Consider the following 18,046-nt stretch of genomic DNA (forward strand, 5'->3'; position numbering starts at 1 on the left):
AGTCAGAGCCTTACTCTGGCCTTCCTTACCCAGGTGGCCCTGGGCCCAAGTTCTGACTGAGGTGGCAGTGGCTCGGCACTGCAGCTGCTTCCTCATCAAGTCTCACCTGAGCCGGTGTCACAGCTGCCAGCGCCTCCCTGTCGCTGTCAGACCCCTCGCTGCTGCTGCTGCTGCTCTCCTCTTCCTTCCTGGCCTGGGCAGCTGTGGGTCCTGTCTTCCCAGGGGGTATTGGGTCAGCCCCTTTCCTGGGGGACTGCTTGGTGGGGGTTAAGGTGGTCCTGACCTGGGTGGTCTTCCCTGAGGGCTTTGCCTGGGGTGACAGAAACAGAATCAGGGAAGGGAACGCAAAGGGACACAGCAGATGGATGGAGCTTGTGGGGTTGTGCTGTGTGGGGCTCCAGATACAGAGGGGAGGTACAGGGGTGCTTTCCACCCTCCCGAGCCTCACCTGAGTGGGCGCCAGCCCCTCGCTGTCTGTCTCTTCCTCACTGCTCGCTGAGTCATCTTCCACCGGCCCCAGGGCCTGGCCCCGTGCCAAGATGGCACTGCTCTGGGGTGTTCTCGCCGGCAGCTTTACCTGCATTCCGAGGAGGTAACAGTATTGGGGAAAGATGTGGAGAGCAAAGTTCTTTTCTGGTTAAGCCCCACCCACGATGCGATGGTGGTGACGCTGCGCCCACCTATGCAGGGCCCTTGTCCAGGCTGGGGCCACAGCTTGGCCCTTCTTTCCACCCCAACCCCTGGCACTTTCTGTGGCTTCTGGTCCCACTTGCCTTGGCTGGGGACCCCTGTGTGGCTTGAGCAGCCTCAGTGACTGCCTTCCCGGAAGTTGATGCTGCCCCTTTGGCTGAAGCCACTCTGGCGGAAGTTGGGCTGGCTTTGGTCTGAGAGGCTTTCACGGAGGCCTCCACCTGGAAGGAAAGGGAATAATTATGGAAGGTGGAAGGTGAGATGCAGTGGGACAGTTAGCCCTGGACCCTGATTTTGGAGCCAGATGCCCGAGTCTGGGTTCCAGTGCCACCATACGACCACTGCATGAGCCTGGGCAGACCATCTGATGTCATGGGTCTCAGTTCCTACTCCGTAAAGCAGGGATAATAATAAGGCCCACCCGCAGGGTTGTTGTGAGGGTTAAGTGAGAGTTTCGAAGGATTTCACAGTTCAGGTATGTGCTAAGCACTGAAACTCATTACTGTGAGCACTTTTCTTAGTGTTAATCACAAGACTACTCAGAGCAAAGGTTTGCTAGGCTCCCTTTTGCTAGGTGGCCATGTGACTAAGTTCTAGCTAATGGAATATAAGTTGAGCACACATTTGACTTTCTTACACATGTAGAAAACATGTGTCTTCTTCCTTCTGGCTGGCTGGGATAGTGAGGTAGTAGCTGGAGCATAAGCAGCCAACTTAGTCTGTGAAGTGAGAGCCAGGGACTGAGGATGGCAGAACACGACACCAAAATGCTGTTGTGAGTTTTTCTTCAGCTTCACTTGGTGCTCACTGAGTCTAGGGAATCCCCAAATGCCTGCAGGGTCCCCAGCAAGTACAGACCCTGAGATGAGAGCAATAAAGAGCAAACTCCTTGACAGGCATGGGAAGCAAGCCCTGCTGATGTGAAGCAGAATGAGCAAACTGGCAGTGCTACAAGGCCCTGCCTCCATCAGAGATGTCATTGGATCGGGCACAGAAGTCCTGCATACCGCCCTGGCTGGTGTAGCTCAGTGGATTGAGTGCGGGCCTGCGAACCACATGATCGCGGTACGATTCCCAGTCAGGGCACATGCCTGGGTTGCAGGCCACTTCCCAGCAGGGGACTCATGAGAGACAACCATACATTGATATTTCTCTCCTTCCCTTCCTCTCTAAAGATAAATAAATAAAATCTTAAAAAAAAAAAAAAAGAAGTCCTGCATACCCCAGACGCCCTCACCCACCTGGGAGTAAATGAAGTGAAAAGTCAGAACTTAAAGAAAGACAAGCCCCTAAAGCACAGTCTGCGTGTGACTCAAGGCCAAGGTGCCCATCAGCACAGCTCTCAAGCCATCCGCAGGCGAGCAGTGTCTTTTATGAAGACAGAACAAAGACTACCCTGACCTCACAGATCTTAATGAACTTACAGAGACTGAAATCATACAAGACACTTCATACAATCCTGTGCTTCAGCTACCACAGGATTAAATTGGAAATGAGCGACATAAAGAAATCTGTATAATCCCAGATATTTGAAAATTACCCGATTTTGAAAACCACGACTCAAAGAATAAAAATAAAAACGAAATCACTTTAAAATCCATGGGATAGAGGACTTCTGCCAAGATGGAGGCGTAGGTGGAAACACTGTGATTCCTCTCACAAACAAGTTTAAAGTCAACAAAGTTTCAGTAACAAAAACGTAGCCAAAACACAGAAAATTGAACTATGCAGAAGTACTACAACAACAAACTATTCTACTGGACCAGTAAGAGGGGCGGAGCCAGCAGCAGAGCAGGGTCGGGCAGGAAAGAACCTCCGACCCAGGTGTGCAGGCAGCTGTGGGCGGATCCCAGGTGTGGGGTAGCAACAGGTGGACCCAGTAAGGGCTCAAGGTGCTGGGCTGACCGCAGTCACACATTTGCATGCAGATAAAACAGCGAAGGAGTGAGCAGTGAGACAGACCGCACAGGCCCCAGCAGCGGAAAGCAGCAGAGAGGACCACCATTGCCCCTCTCTGACCCCACTCCCACATACAACGTCACAACCCAGCAACTGAGTTGCCCTGCCCTGGTGAACACCTAGGGCTCTGCTCCTCATACAGAACAGGTGGGAAGAGACCAAAACATTATGGCTCGAGAAGAACTCAAAGCTCTGGAGCCGATAACTGTAAGCGACCAAGAAATAGCCAACCTATCAGATGCACAGTTCAAAACACTGGTGATCACGATGCTCACAGAACTGGTTGATTTTAGTCACAAATTAGAGGAACAAATGAAGGCTAAACTAATTGAAATGAAGGGAAATGCACAGGAAACCAACAGTGATGGAAAGGAAACTGGGACTCAAATCAAGGGAGTGGATCAGAAGGAAGAAAAAAATGACCAAAGAGAAAAATATGAAGAAACAAGAATTCCAAAAAAATGAGGAGAGGCTTAGGAACCTCCAGGACATCTTTAAATGTTCCAACATCTGAATTATAAGGGTACCAGAAGGGGAAGAGGAAGAGCAACAAGTGGAAAACTTATTTGAACAAATAATAAAGGAGAACTTCCCAGTCTGGCAAAGGAACTAGACTTCCAGGAAATCCAGGAAGCTCAGAGTCCTAAAGAAGTTGGACCCAAGGAAGAACACATCAAGGCACATCATAATTACATTAGCCAAGATTCAAATGAAGGAGAGAATTCTAGAAGCAGCAAGAGATAAGGAGACAGTCACCTATAAAGGAGTTCCCATCAGACTGTCAGTGGATTTCTCAAAAGAGACCTTCCAGGCAAGAAGGGGCTGGAAAGAAGTATTCCAAGTCATGAAATCCAAAGACCTACATCCAAGACTGCTTTATCCAGCAAAGCTTTCATTTAGAATGGAAGGACAGATAAAGTGCTTCTCGGGTAAGGTCAAATTCAAGGAGTTCATCATCAGCAAGCCCTTATTCTATGAAATGTTAAAGGGACTTATCTAAGAAAAATAAGATAAAAAATATGAGCAGTGAAAGGACAGCAAACTCACAGTTATTAACAACCACACCTAAAACAAAAGCAAACTAAGAGGACAGCTAGATCAGGAGTGGAACCATAGGAATAAAGATCACATGGAGGGTTAGCAACAGGGGAGTGGGAGGAGGAGAAGGGGGGAGAGGGTACAGAAAATAGCATAGACAGTAGGTAGAAAATAGACAGGGGGAGGGCAAGAATAGTAGGGGAAATATAGAATCTAAAGAACTTGAGACAATGGACATAAACTAAAGGTGGGGGAATGGTGGGGGAGGGGTGTGCAGGGTGGAGGGGAATGAAGGGGGGAATTAGAACAACTGTAATGGCACAATCAATAAAATATATATAATATATATATATTAAAGATTTTATTTATTTATCTTTAGAGGAGAAGGGAAGGAAAGAGGGAGAGAAATATCAATGTATGGTTGCTTCTGCCGATACACACAATGTATAGTGTGTCCCCTGCCAGGAACTGGCCTGCAACCCAAGCATGTGCCCTGACTGGGAATCGAACTGCGATCCTCTGGTTCACAATCCACCCGCGCTCAATCCACTGAGCTACACCAGCCACTGCTAATAAAATATATTTTTAAAAAATCCATGGGAAAAGCTAACATAGTCCTTAGAGGGAAATTTGTGGCTTTACGTACTTACATCAGAAAGAACTAAAACAAAAAATTTAAAGCCCTGGCTGGTGTAGCTCAGTGGATTGAGCACAGGCCTGCAAACCAGAGGATCGTAGTTCAATTCCCAGTCAGGGCACATGCCTGGGTTGCAGGCTGGTTCCGCAGGTCAGTTCCCAGCAGGGGACACATGAAAGGCAACTATACATTGATGTTTCTCTCCCTCTCTCCTCCCCCTTTAAAAGATAAATAAATAAAATCTTAAAAAATAAAAAAATAAAAATTTAAATGCCACCTTAAGAAGCTTAGAAAAAGAACAAATCAAAACCAAAGCAACCCCAGCCAGTGTGGCTCAGTGGATTGGAGTGTTGTCCTATAAACAGAACGGTTGTGAGTTCGATTCCCTGTCAGGGTATATGCCTAGGCTGCAGGTTCGATCCCTGGTCGGGGCATGTATAAGAGGCAACCAATTGATGTTTATCTCTCACGATCATTTCTGTGGCCAGAAAAGTTTTAGCCAAGATGTGGCAGAAGAGCGCTGGCTGGTGTGGCTCAGTGGGCTAAGTGCCTGCCTGCGATCCAAAGGGTCGCTGGTTTGATTCCCAGTCAGGGCACATGCCTGGGTTATGGGCCAGGTCCCCAGTAGGGGGTGCATGAGAGGCAACCACACACTGATATTTCTCTCCCTCTCTTTTTCCCTCCCTTCTCCTCTCTCTAAAAATAAATAATAAATAAAATCTTTAAAAAAAGATGTGGCTGAAGAAAGTGAGAAAGGCAAAAGGCTTCTGAGACAGGCACTGTGGGGCTGAGGCTCAGCTCTGACCCTCCCTGGGTGGCTCAGCTGGAGCATATTACCAAACAATCCCTTCAAACTCCAATTTCTGTCTCAGGAAACCAATGCAAATGAACACCTATCTCACAGTAGAGGGGGAGGCTCAGACAGGAAGAGACGGCACACTGAACCTTGCTCTACACTGTGTCTGCAGCTTGGAGAAAGGAGATAGGAAGGAGCCTGTTGGGCTGAGCCTCTGGGAGGGCGCATGCGCAGATTAAAACCTCGGTAGAGAGATCATAAGAACTTGGGTTCCACAAGGGAATAGTAAAGGGGAACCAAAAAAGTCCATAGAAACATGTGCTCTGGTACAGGGAAAAAAGAAACGACTCATTTCTGAGTGGTTATTGGGGGAAAGAACAGCAGCAATTAAAAATAATGAATGGTGGGTGGGTGAGCACAGGGAGGGAACGGTCTTTACCTTGCCCAGTTCTCCCAGGCTGGGAGTCACCTGGATTCTGGGGCACGGCAGCCTGGTTGCCCTCACGGGGATGAGCCCTTGCTGGGTGTGGCAGGAGAGACCTTGCTAAATTCTCAACCCTGCGAGGGTTCAACTCACAGAAGAGAAAACAGAGGCTCTGATGGATTACATTGCTTTGCAGGGCCTTAAACCCAAGCACCAATCTCCGCTGTTTGCTGCTGCCACACTGTCTGCATGGTGATCCCACCAGAACACTGTGCCTGGGGCAACCCACTCAAACCAGGCGCTCTCCCACCCTGGGCCCTTCACAGGCTGGGGTTGCTCTGAATATCCATGTCACGGGGCCAACTCAGACCACAGTTTAAATGCCACTTCCTCCAAGTGGCCTCACCTCCTAAAAAGCCTCTAGATGCAGTCCCTGGGTTCTGAGACCCCAGGCAGGTGTCCTCTCTCTCACCCTGTCACACCATGCTGGGATAATCTGTGTCCATGCCCACCCCACCCTTCTAGCCTGGGAACTCTGAGGGCTGGGCCACAGGTGCCCCGGGCAGGAGAGCACCTGGCAGATGGGGTTCCCAACAGAGCCTATGAAATGCACAAGGAACCACCTCAGGGGGCGCTCGAAGGCCACACAGGAGACAGAGTGAAAAACAGGGAACAGGGCTGCACTGAGGCTGCAGGAGACTTCTGCACACTGGGGACAAGAGCAGAGCCCAGACCAGCCCTTCCTCCCGCTGTCCCAGGCACTGACGTGGGTGGGGTGGGCTGGCTTCTCCTAGGTCTCACCTGTGCTGGAGCCAAGGAAGCCTCCTCACTGTCTGATTCCTCACTGCTCTCCGAGTCCTCATGCATCTTGGCATTGACCTGGGCCACTGTAGATCCTGTCTTCCCAGGGAGTATCTGGGCAGTCCCTGTCCCTGAGGGCCCTTTGGTGGACACTGAGACAGCTTTCGCCGGGAGGCTTTTCCCCACAGGCTTGGCCTAGCACAGCAGGGAAAAGAGCCATGACATGGGGACCCTGAGGACCATGAGCGGGCTGGCCCCGAGTCAGCCAAGCACACTTGGTCTCACCTGTCCCTCAGCTGTGACAGGTGCTGTCTCTTCCTCATTCTCTGATTCCTCACTGCTTGAAGAGTCCTCCTCTGGCCTCTGGGTGCCCCTGGCCACAGCTGCGGACGGTGTGACGGCTGGTGAAGTCACTGTTCCTGCTTTCTGGGGGGTGCTGGCCACTGCAGGGGTAACAGGTGTTCCCTTCCTTGGGGGAGCCTTGGTGTGAGTTTTCATAGCTGGTTTTGCCTGAGGGGGACATAGAAGTTAGAAGCCAGAGAAGGATCCTGGATTTCGAGCCTCCACCTGTCCAAAGGTGAAGCTCACTGCCATCCTTTCCCCACAGCTCCCTGTGGAACCAGCCAGTGGGGGCCACTCAGGGTCCAGCTAGGTTGTGGCCTCACCTGGGCCGGAGTCATGGCTGCAGACACCTCCTCCTCACTGTCTGATTCTTCCTTGATGCTCTTCAAGTCTTCCTTGGCCTTTTTGACCTTGACCTGAGTGGCTTCAGGCCCTGCTTTCTGAGGAGGCCCCTTGGTGGGACCTGAGGCAGGTATGACCTGGAGAAGTTTCCCAGATGATTTTGCCTGGAATGAGACATACGGGATCAGGGGAGGGAGCCCAAAGCATGCCTGCGTGCAGATGCAAGAGACTGAGAGGGCAAACCATAACAGTGTGTACAGGACAGGGTGGGGATGGCTCCGGCACTGGGAGCCGCAGAGTGAGGAGCCTTATAGGCAGGGGCCTCACCTGGGCCGAGGCCACAGCTGCTGGGGCCTCCCCGTCGCTGTCCGACTCCTCCTCACTGCTGCTCTCTGAGTCTGGCTCCCGCTTCCAGGCCTGGGCCGAGGTGGCTGCAGGCCCTGCCTTCCCAGGGGCAACTGGGGCAGCACCTTTTCCGGGGGGTCCCATGGCTGAGGTGGCTTTGCCCTGTGCGTTTTTCCCTGGGTGCTTTGCCTGTGAGTGACAGAGGACAGGATTATGGCAGGAGGCCCACAGAGGCAATGTGTGTTAATTGGACACAGGTGAGAAGGGCAAATTAGGGTCCAAGGCTCCAGGTGCAGGGGGGAGGAGAAGCCCATGGGTGGCTCTGCAGGCAGGGTACCAACCATGCAGAGTGTCCTCCAGCCTCACCTGAGCCAGGTTTGAGGTTATAGGCACCGCCACTGCTGGTGCCTCCCCCTCGCTGTCTGACTCCTCACTGCTGCTCTCCGAGTCCTCCTCTGGTCTCCCTGCCTTGGCCTGCGCAGCTGCAGGCCTTGCCTTCTCGGGGGGTGCAGGGGCAGCCACCTTCCTGGGGGAGTCCTTGGTGGGGGCTGAGGCAGCTCTGATCTGGGGTGTTTTCCCTGAGGGCTTAGCCTGGAGCCAGAGAAGCAGAATCAGGGGAGGTAGTGCAAAGGGTGGAGGTGAGGAGAGACAGGAGGCCACGCAGGCCAGTGATCCCCCATCACATCCTTCTGTGTGACAGGCAGGTTGGGGCAGGGCTTGGGGCAGGGCTGAGCAGGCCTGGGGCTCTTTCGGGGTGGGAGACCAAGTCCTCAGAAGGCCTTCTGGGGGTGGGCACAGGCTGTGGGCCCTCCTTTCCTGGGCCTCACCTGAAGAGGAGTCTTGGCAGCTGGCGCCTCCCCCTCGCTGCCTGACTCCTCACTGCTGCTCTCTGAGTCCTCCTCTGGCCTCCCTGCCTTGGCCTGTGCAGCTGCAGGCCCTGCCTTCTCAGGGGGTGCTGGGGTGGCCCCTTTCCCAAGGGTCCCCTTGGCAGGAGCTAAGGCAGCTCTGACCTGGACAATTTTTTCCGAGGCCTTCACCTAGTAAAAGAGAAAGAACAATTGGTTCCTTTCCTCCTGAAAACCCTCTGATAACACCTTCAGGATAAAGCAGAGGGCTTTGTGGGGCTCTTGGGACCCCCTGCTTCTCTCCTCACTCTCTACCTCGGCTCATGCTGTGACTTAGCCTATCAGCTCCACACTCTTTAATCCCTGAGGCCCATTTCACCAGGTCACCTCAGCCTCATCCTCTGGGGCTAGACAGACACCAATTCCTTATGGCGCTTGTCCCTGATGCTCCTGTACCACCCCACGGTTGTCCTGCACACCGGGTGGTCCCGTCAATGGGAAGGCTCTGTGGGCACAGGAACTTTGCCCGGCTGACCAAGTGAGGCCCGCCCTGAGCCTTCTGCACACGGACAGCAGGCAGACCCTGGGCAAGGCTGTCCTAGCTTCGTGGGGCAGGGCACCCAGGGTCTGGGCCTCCTCCCCACTGACCCGCTGACTGACTCCTTGCTGGTCTGAGGCTCTGCTCGTGGTGTCAGGGTTCTGGCAGGATGGCTGCAAGCCCTGTCTATTTTAAAAAGGTCACAGCTGCTCAGCCCTGAGCCGATCACCCCAGAAAATCAGTGGCTCTGATCACCCCCTTCTAAAAACCTTCCTGAGCAGAGGGTGCAGGCTACTCCAGACAGGGTGTGTTCGGCTTGCACCTTGTCAGGTATCTGAAGCAATATGGAGAAAGCAGATAATAGGTAAATGTTCACATTCGGGTTCCTTCTGAAAAACAGGTGCCAGGCAACATGGGGTGGCCATGGGCACAGCAAAACTGGCCTAGGCTAAGGAGCAGCGGCCCCTGTAGACAGCGTCTGCACACGCTAACCTGTCAGTTCTCTCTTCTACTCCCACTTCAGGGCCTTGCACCTGCTCTGCTCCCCACCCGGAATGAGCCCTCACATGGCATGCGGTCCCCTCCCTTTCTTCCTCCAGGTTTTCAAGCCTTTACACAGGGCTCCCCTGGGCAGCCTCCCCTGAGTGTTCCAGTTTAAATGGCCACCCTGATGCCCCTCCCCGCCTCACTTTCCTCCCTAACATTCACGAAAGTCTAGCATAGGCAATCTTATTTATCACACTCTTCCACTCACCACCCTGTGGGGGGTGGGACCTCCGCCCCTGGCCCTCTGCTGGGGGCACTCAGGGCTGCCGGGCCTTTTACCATGCTGTCCGACCCTCGTCCCGCTCTCCTCTCAGATCCCAACAGCTCCCCAGCCCTTATGGGCTTCCCTTGGGATGTACCCAGAGCCTCAAGGGCTGTACCCCTGACCACCCACAAGGGAGAGGGGGTCCTAGCAGGTGGAAGACAACCAAATTCCTCTTAGCTATCAAGCCATGATTTGGCCTAAGAGGCCAGAGGGCCGAGCAATGAAAACTCCCCAAGTCCCTTCACAGAAGACGAGCTGGGATGAGGACAGCAATCTATCTACCAGGCAGGGAAACTGAGGTACAGCGGAGTTGCTGATAGAGTGGGGTCCAGCACCCTCTGGGAAGCAGCCGTTCTAGGCTGCCCTATAGGTGAAAGGGCAATTTCCACAGGCAGCTGCAGCAGATCCAGCTGCTGTTGCCCCAAGTTTCACACCTCTGCCCCCCCAATTCCAAGGGGAGTCTTCTCTGGAAGAGGAGGCGCCCTCACCTAGCTGGGGCCCGGGGAGAGGCCCAGGCTGCTGGGACCAGGGGACCCCAAGGGGCAGTCCTCTCCTGGGCCTCACCTGGCTGGGTGTCCCCACAGGGGCCTCCTCCTCACTCTCAGATTCCTCCTCCCTGCTCTCCGAGTCCTCCTTGGGCTTTTCGGCCCTGCTGGCTGGGGCCGGGGCACCTCTCCTCACTTGGGGTGTCGAATTCCCTGCCTTCCCAGGGGTGGTGGCTGCTTTTTTCCCAAAAGACGCCTTGGCAGGGGCTGGCGAGGCTTTCACCTGTGGTGGGTTTACTGAGGGTTTCACCTGGAACGAGAGGGCGGCATCAGGTAAGGCATGACATTCCCCCCCCAGGAGGACACACGATGCTTCACGGCTCCTAAAGCCCCCTGAACAACCCCCTGAGACGGACACTGTCGGTACACCATTTTCTGGAAAAGGATGAGCGGCTCTGGGAGGTCAACTCACTCAAGACCAACGCCAAGGGCAGAGCCACGACTGGAACCATGTCTGTGCAGCTTTGGGGGCAGACCTTTCGAGCACTGAGCTGCTCTGCCACCTGGCACACAAGGTCCAGCATGGGGTGCCGCCTCTCTCCATCAGGAAAGCCCACCTTCACCTGCCTCTTCAGCTGCAGTACCGAATCACAACGGCCATCACAAGAGCTGAGGGCCAGCATCTGAATACCAAGCTTGCCACAGGCTTGCTGAAGTATCCTGGGCACATTCCGTCCCTCTCTGGGCTTTTAGCCTTCCTAAAAGGATGGCATTTGCAAGGCAGGAAGAGCCCTATCACCATCTCTGCCAGCAGCGAGCCCTCACTTGACCCTGGGTTTCGGGGCAGCCGCCTCCTCCATCCCGAACTCTTCCTTACCTCTGCCATGGCCCTGCACTGGCCTCTGGCCCATGGAGGCCACGTGGCTAACTGCTGGTTTCCCAGGGCATCCTAGGACTGGCTGTAGCTAGGGCCCTGAGGGTGGGGATGGAAAGTGGGAAGTACCTACAGCCAGGGCTGTGGTAGACGGGGGTGAGGTCTCCAGCTTGATGGGTTACTGGGTGAGGCTGGAGGAGAGGTGGGAAGTACTATGGGCAGCAGCCCCATCCATCCCTGAACCCTGCTGGCCCACCCCCAACAGCTGCCCATGGGGCCCGCAGCGCCCGCTGCCAGCATCTCTCTAACAGCCCCTCTATGGGCGCACTCCTTTCATTCTGTCCTCCAGTCCAGGCCACAGCCAGCAAACTCTTTGAAACACAAACCAGGTCATCTTACCTCTGAGCCTGAAACCCCGCAAAGGCTTCTCACAGCCCGAGCATAACCCAACTCCTCCTGGTGGTCCTCATGGTCAGGCAGTGACTGGCCCGACCCCCAAGCTGTCTCACATCACTTCCTCTCGCACCCACAACAGTGCACATCAGCATTCTTGAAGAGCACCGAGCTCTCTGTCTTCGTCGCTGCCCATGCTATCCTTCCGTCCACATCACTGCCCCTCACAGCTCTCTACCTTTTCCTTTTATAGTTACCACCACCACTGCAGTGAAATTTCTGAGGGACCCTCACCTCCCCAGGCAGCAGGAACCCTGCCCATCTTGCCCACGACAGCACCCTGGGCCTGGCACTTGGCAGGTGCAGAGTGGGAAGCTGACATCCTGTCACAGCTGAGAGAAGAGACACGGCCCAGACTAAGACCTGCCCACCTCTGGCCAGGTGCTTAGGCCTGGCGTTCACCAGCAGGCTCAGAAGCCCCTTGGCAACCTCGCCTTACTCACCCCGACTGCACCACAGGATGGCACTTCGCAGCCGTCCCTGGGACTTTGCTTGTGCAGCCCTTCCTGCTCCAATACCCCTTCCCCTACATCCCCCTCCTGGATGTCCCTGTGCACCAAGGCCCTGCTCCAGTGCCACCTCTCCCAGGAAGCCTTCCTTTGTCTCAAAGGCAAGACAGTGTCTCTCTCCTATCACCCTAGACCTTCCTCGGACCCAGGGAGCAATGGGCAGCACCTCTCCCACCCCCTGCACCCCAGGCCTCAGCCTTTCTAGCTCCCAGTCACTTGCTGAAACACTTGCTGAACTGATCTGGCCCCAGTGGCCTGTGAAGCTTCACAGTGAAGCCAGTGGCCCTGGGGAGGGAAGGTTGGGTGTCTACGCTGGGCAGCTCCCAAGGACAGGCTGCAATTACCTCCAAGTCTGTCTCATCGCTGGAGCTGGAGGTGTCCTCGCTGGAGCTGGCGGCCTGGCCTGAGGATGCCATTCCTGAGGGATGAACAGGGAGGGCACTGACGCCACCCTCCCCAGACCCACCTGCACTCTGCCACACCAGCTAATCAGAGCCAGGTAGTGGGCAAGCGAGCGTTTGGGCTTCGCTTCAGCTCCACCGTCTCTGGAAGCTCCGGAGCTTAGGAGCATTCTGCTCGTGTCCCTGTTTCACATACCTGAGGCCCTGTTCTCAGGGTAATGGGTTTTAATACACGCCGCAGCTTAGAAAACTCTACCTCCACTATCACACGGAGGCAGGCAGGGCAAAGTCCTTTAACACAAGAAACAGAGGCAAACCCAGGCCTCTGAATTTAGTCCCTAAACCCCACCCAGGCTGCTCATCTCCCTCAGCAAATCCTGGTGCATCCCTGTGGTTGGCTCTCCCTCATCAAGAGAATGGGAAAATGGTCTGGTGGGGGGTCCTCGTTGTCATGGAGACAGGCTCTGAATGTCCTGGAGCTTGACAAAGGAGTACCCAGGCCTGCCTGCCTCCTAGCCCACACTCTGGGTGCTTCTCACCAGGCTTGGCGGTGGTTCTGAGGGCTGAGACACTGCTCAACGACTTGATTTCTGAGACCAGGACGGTATTTGCTGAGGGCCCTGATGACATTTTCGGTGACTTCCCAGAGAGGAGGTGGGCCTGCCCAGGGGCAGGGTGTGGTGTGGAGTTCACTGTCCTGTTGGCTGTCTTGGCCGTTGCCTACAGAGAACAAGAGACAGACACACTCGGGGATGGTTTGGTGACCTAAGAACACAGACCACATCTGAACCCAGTTCTACCACTTCCTAGCTGAGTTTGGACAAGTCACCTCCCTAGGTCTCTGTTTCTTCACCTTTAAAGTGGGGCTTTAAAAGAGCTCTGGTTGGTGTGGCTCAGTGGGTTGGGCATTGTCCCATAAACCAAAAGGTTGCTGGCTCGATTTTAGGTCGGGCACATGCTTGGGATACAGGCCATGGTCCAGGTCGGGAGTGTGTGAGAAGCAGCCCAGAGTGTGGGCTGTCTCACACTGGTGTTTCTCTTCCTCTCCTTCCCCACTCTAAGAATAAATAAAAGCTTTACTTTCTAAAAAATCCTCACCCAAGGACAATTTTGTTTTCATTGCTGTTAGAGAGGAAGGGAGAGAGAGAAACATCGATGTGAGACAGCAGAATCAACTGGTGGCCTCTGGTACACGCGCAGACCCGGGGTTGCACACATCTGGACCGGAGGGGAGGTGGCTGCACAGGCCTGCGTCTGGACTGGGAACTGAACCCGCGACCTTTCATTTACGGGATGACACTCCAACCCATTGAGCCACGCCGGCCAGGGCAATAAATAAAATCCCTAAACATAAATAAATGAATGACTGGGGTTAAAAGTGGCGCCTCCCCTCACAGAGGTGAGAGGGAACTAGGTGACCACTCGAGGAACACAGCTGTTCACCTGCAAAGTTGTAAGTTGCAGTTTGTTGTGGTTATTATCATTATTTCCTAAGTATTTATATAGTTTTACAGAAAAGGAAACTGAGGCCCAGAAAGGTGAAGGGACTCACCAAGGTCACACGGCTGGTACCTTAGGTTGAGACGTGAACCCAGGCCAGGCAATTACCCACAACCCTCCCTGACACAGGAGACTGTCCCCTACAGGGCATTTTAACTCTTAAACAGGTAACAACTGGGAATGTGGTCCCACTCACCTTGGCCTTTTCTTTCACGTGTGAGGGCAACACCGCTCCCACGACTGGGGCTGCAAGACACAAACACCTGCTGCATGAGCGGGAGAGCTTTTCCTCACCGAAAAGCAGCAAATGGGTTTCAGCCCCCTAGGAATTGCTGTGGCTGCCTGGTGCTGGGTATGGTTCTGAGGCTCAGCTCAGACTTGTGGGAAAGGGCTGTGCACACACTAACCACACCCACCAGGGCGAGGGAGAGAAGAGGCAAAGTGAAAGCTCCAAGTCTGCATCCCTGTGGAGTCCCAGTTCCCCGGTGACAAGTCACTGGGGCCCTGGAGGAGAAGGACTGGCTCATATCCTGCCAAGCAAGAAGGTGCCGGGAACAAAGGGTTTGGCACAGAGGGAGGGTTCAAATCAATCCTGAAACAGACAGGTAGGCCCTTCTGATCTTCCCCCTAAAAGGTCCTGGTCCTCCAGGGCTCACTGAAGGAGGAGCTGGCGGTGGGCCCCTGCTGGAACAATCCAACAGGCAACAGCCTGTTCCCAACAGGCGCCGGGCCCTGGGCTAACCCCAACAGGCACCAGTGTTCACCCTGATGCACCAAGTATGCAGGGCTCTTACCGGCTTTGGCGGTTTCAGCTTCTGCCTCCACCTCCTCTCCCGAGCTCTCTGAGCTCTCGGAACTGCTAATGGGGTCTGACACACGGGCCTTCTTGGCCTGCAACGCTGCATCTTCCTCTGCCTTCCGCTTCCGGCCAACCTCCGAGGTTCTGCAGGACAAGGATGACTGGCTATACCAACTGGTGACAAGGACAACTCCAGGAGATTTGAAAAGAGAAAGACCTTCCCACATCCTTCCACCACTCCAAAGGAAACACACAGAGTTTAAACAGCAAAGAAGACGTAGTGTAGGTAAAATTCTGCATTTTCACTCATTTCATAGAGTGTTTTTACAGTCGTCTAGTCTTCAAGATCATTAGCAATGGTCAGTAACAGCAGCTAACAAGTGTCGAGTGACAGTCACAGCACCTGCAGGCACTTCACAGAGCCATCTGGGCTCCTCCCTCCTGCAGAACTTTGGGCACTTGCAGCACCCTCTTCCTGGAAGACTCCGCCCAGGTCCTCCCTGGCCCAGCAGTCTTCTCAGAGAGGCCCTCTCTAATCACCCCGAAGGTATTCTCTGTCCTGACAGCCTGCTTCGTTTTCTTCATAGCACTTTTCTCCCTCCTGTTACTGCGCTTACTTCCTGCCTGATGCCCCCACCACACAGTGAGGACCAGGAAGAGGGAGGGGCCTTTCAGGAGCTTTTCCAGCTCACTGAAGTAGTCTTTGTGCCCCACACGTCTCAAAACAAATGAGTGACGTGCCCAGGGCATTGGTAGGATAAGCACGCAGATGGCTGAGTCCCTGGAACTTTCGAGTATCATCTCTTTGACCCCACGCTGCCACCCCAAGGAGTCACTGTCCGTGCCCACGTTCTCCAGCTACAACTGCTCTGCCACAGTGTGGGACATGCTCTTGGGTCCCTGGTTCCCAGGAAGGTCACTTGCTAAAAATAGGTTTCGTTTATGGCAAGTATCACTGAAGAAGCTGCTCTCTGGTCTGCTCCGAGTTATGTAAAGGACAGTCCTGCTCACAGGCAGGCGCTATGTAAATTGGGGTGGTGGGGAGGGAGCGCCTTCAACAGCCAGGTTTAGCACTTTATTTACTATCTGTCACTTTACAGACGGAGACAGACTCGGGAAACCGTTTGCCCTGGTCCTACAGATCGTTGCTGGGTTCAAATTTGTCAGGGAGCACTAGGCCAGGCTTCCTCTGGTGGGTAGGAGGTTCCGGCTTCACGCAGTACCCCTTATCCACAGAGGCCAGGGGGCAGGGAAGGGCTTGTGGGGCAGCTCGCTGAAGCGGTTCTCTGGGGAAGGAAGTGCTGAGAATAACACCCACAACACCTGGGCAAGTCGGAGACGGCGAGCGAGAGGAAGTGTGGGGTGAGTCCTGGGCTCGCTTTAGCAGCAGAGAAGAGCTAAGAACTGAGGGCTGAGCAGGCTTTTTAGGGCCTTAGCTCTCCACTGGAAGCTGGGATCCCTTCCATATCATTCCTGCCTTTGCTTACATCCCTGTGATAACAGGGAGCTCACCAATCCCACTGTAGCCTCTCTAATTTTGGGGTGGCTCTGATGACCAAGCACTTGTGTTCAGAAACTGAGACCTCTTCCTAAAGCAGGCACACACAGATCCCATTTCAGCCTCCCAGGGCCCCGGAGAACATGCCACTCCCTTTATCCTCAGGGACGTGCAGAGTGGTCCCTCACCTGCCCCTCTGCCATTTCTTCTCCATCCTGGACAATTCAATATTCTCTGTGGGATACGATCACAGGTCCTTCACTTGCTTGGTTGGCTGTGGCCAGACCAGGACATGGGGAGAGTACAACTATCCCCTCCTTCACTCTCAAACCACTGCTCTGTTGATATACCCTTGGATTATTTCCCCATCCTTGAAAAGTACTTAAGTTTTACACATTTCACACTCACACGTCCTTGAAAGTTCCCCTCCAAATCAGGCTCCCTCCCAGCTCCACGTGCGAGTTAGACATCTGGGATTCGACTAGCCTGCCTCTCCGGCTCACCCACAGGTCCTGGCTCCATCCCCGGATGTTCCTGGAATCCACTTCCTACCTCCTGTCACACCAGCGCTTGCCTGGATGATGATGCCCACTAGCCTTGCCAGGCTCCAGAGCGACCTTACCATTCGGAGTCACTGTTGCATGGCTCCCCCTGCTCTCAGGGTAAAGACAACTCCTCCGCCCTGCCGACTGCCCAGCCTCACCTGCACTGGGCCCAAGGCCACACACCTCAGCATCAGCAGTTCCCTCTGCTAGGTACCCTCCACCTGCTTCTCCATACTTACTCCCCGATTTTGTCAGAAAAGTTCTCAAATCAAAGGTCCCCACAGGGAAGCTTCCCCTAGAAACCCCAATGAGGTTTATGAGGTTTTGGCATTAGTTACCTCTTTTTCGTAATCCCTACTGCCTTTGTAACCTAACATTCACGTGTTTTGTTCTTTGATGCACACCTACCTCCCTGGCTCCAATGTCAACTCCAGGAAGGAAGGAGGCATGTCTGACATCTCACACTTAGAACAGGGCTTGGCATTCAGTAAGTGCTCAGTAAATGTTTGTTGACTGAATGAATAACAAATTGCTAAGAAGCTTCTGTCCTTACTGTTATTCAATACTGATCACAGCTCTCAATGTCCCCTGCCCCTACTGGACACCCACACCTGTGACCTGGCTTCCTGGAGGTGATAATGGTGTCTACAGTGGACCACACAGACAGATCTGAGACCAGATTAGTACCCTAGCTTATTCCAAGTTGACAACTTGGGGTATCCCTACTTCACACCTTCAGAACCATCATACTTACTGTTGCCAGTGCGTATAGATGTCCAGGAGGGTTACAGGCTGAGTCGGGAAACTTCTCTGCAGAGAAGGAAAGAGAGAGCAGCAATTAAAACCCCAGCACAGTACGGGTCCTTCTTGGGCCCAACTCTCTACAGGCTCACAACTTGCACAGACAGGGGGTTGAAAAGTGTGTTCTTTTTGCTTTCGGAAGTATGTCTGCTTGGCCCCACCAGTGCCACCCAAACCTTTCTGGGGTTAAAACCTTGTAAGTCAACATGTTGGCAAGAGGTGCCTTTGAGAGACTGGAGTTGAAATGTTCCAGGCTAGAGCATCTATCCAGCCCCCAGCCTCCTGGGCACTTTCTATGCTTAGAGGCCCCGAGACAGGGCTTTTCCCAAAAGTGACCTTTTAAAAGGCTCTTAAAGGTTAGGCTGACCAATCTCCCCAGGGCAGGGTGAACCACAGCCCAGATACCCGAAGCATCCAGGTGGCATAATCACAGTCCACTTAACCACTGGGAAAGTAATGGAACCAAACAGTGCCAGTCCCTTTGTGGAAGCAGAGGGAACCAGGTGACATCCAGGCCTTTGATACCAAGGCCACAGGGCCCACTGCCTCTGCAAATAACAGGAACCTGGGATGTCAGGTACGAGGGACATTGGGTACCCGGGTACAATGAGCA

At 53.9% G+C, this 18,046-nt stretch overlaps 1 protein-coding gene across 3 annotated transcripts in view; it reads right to left on the reverse strand.

Moving 5' to 3' along the window:
* TCOF1 (treacle ribosome biogenesis factor 1) overlaps nt 1–18,046 on the reverse strand; it is a 37,791-nt gene that overhangs the window by 17,824 nt on the left and 1,921 nt on the right. For all 3 annotated transcript variants that reach the window (XM_037044907.1, XM_037044905.1, XM_037044906.1), the window contains exons 2-16: nt 17,387–17,442; nt 14,585–14,733; nt 13,987–14,036; nt 12,830–13,010; nt 12,234–12,307; nt 10,133–10,363; nt 8,202–8,411; nt 7,741–7,965; nt 7,357–7,563; nt 7,011–7,193; nt 6,631–6,855; nt 6,346–6,540; nt 774–911; nt 449–577; nt 107–310 (exon numbers count right to left, since the gene is read on the reverse strand). In XM_037044907.1, coding sequence (XP_036900802.1) covers nt 107–310; nt 449–577; nt 774–911; nt 6,346–6,540; nt 6,631–6,855; nt 7,011–7,193; nt 7,357–7,563; nt 7,741–7,965; nt 8,202–8,411; nt 10,133–10,363; nt 12,234–12,307; nt 12,830–13,010; nt 13,987–14,036; nt 14,585–14,733; nt 17,387–17,442 — 2,457 coding nt within the window. The remainder of the gene's footprint in view (nt 1–106; nt 311–448; nt 578–773; nt 912–6,345; nt 6,541–6,630; nt 6,856–7,010; nt 7,194–7,356; nt 7,564–7,740; nt 7,966–8,201; nt 8,412–10,132; nt 10,364–12,233; nt 12,308–12,829; nt 13,011–13,986; nt 14,037–14,584; nt 14,734–17,386; nt 17,443–18,046) is intronic.

The sequence above is a fragment of the Sturnira hondurensis genome, unplaced genomic scaffold, assembly GCF_014824575.4.
Source record: "Sturnira hondurensis isolate 20B ecotype Veracruz unplaced genomic scaffold, ASM1482457v3 Scaffold0004152, whole genome shotgun sequence".
In the NCBI taxonomy this organism is placed as follows: Eukaryota; Metazoa; Chordata; class Mammalia; order Chiroptera; family Phyllostomidae; genus Sturnira; species Sturnira hondurensis.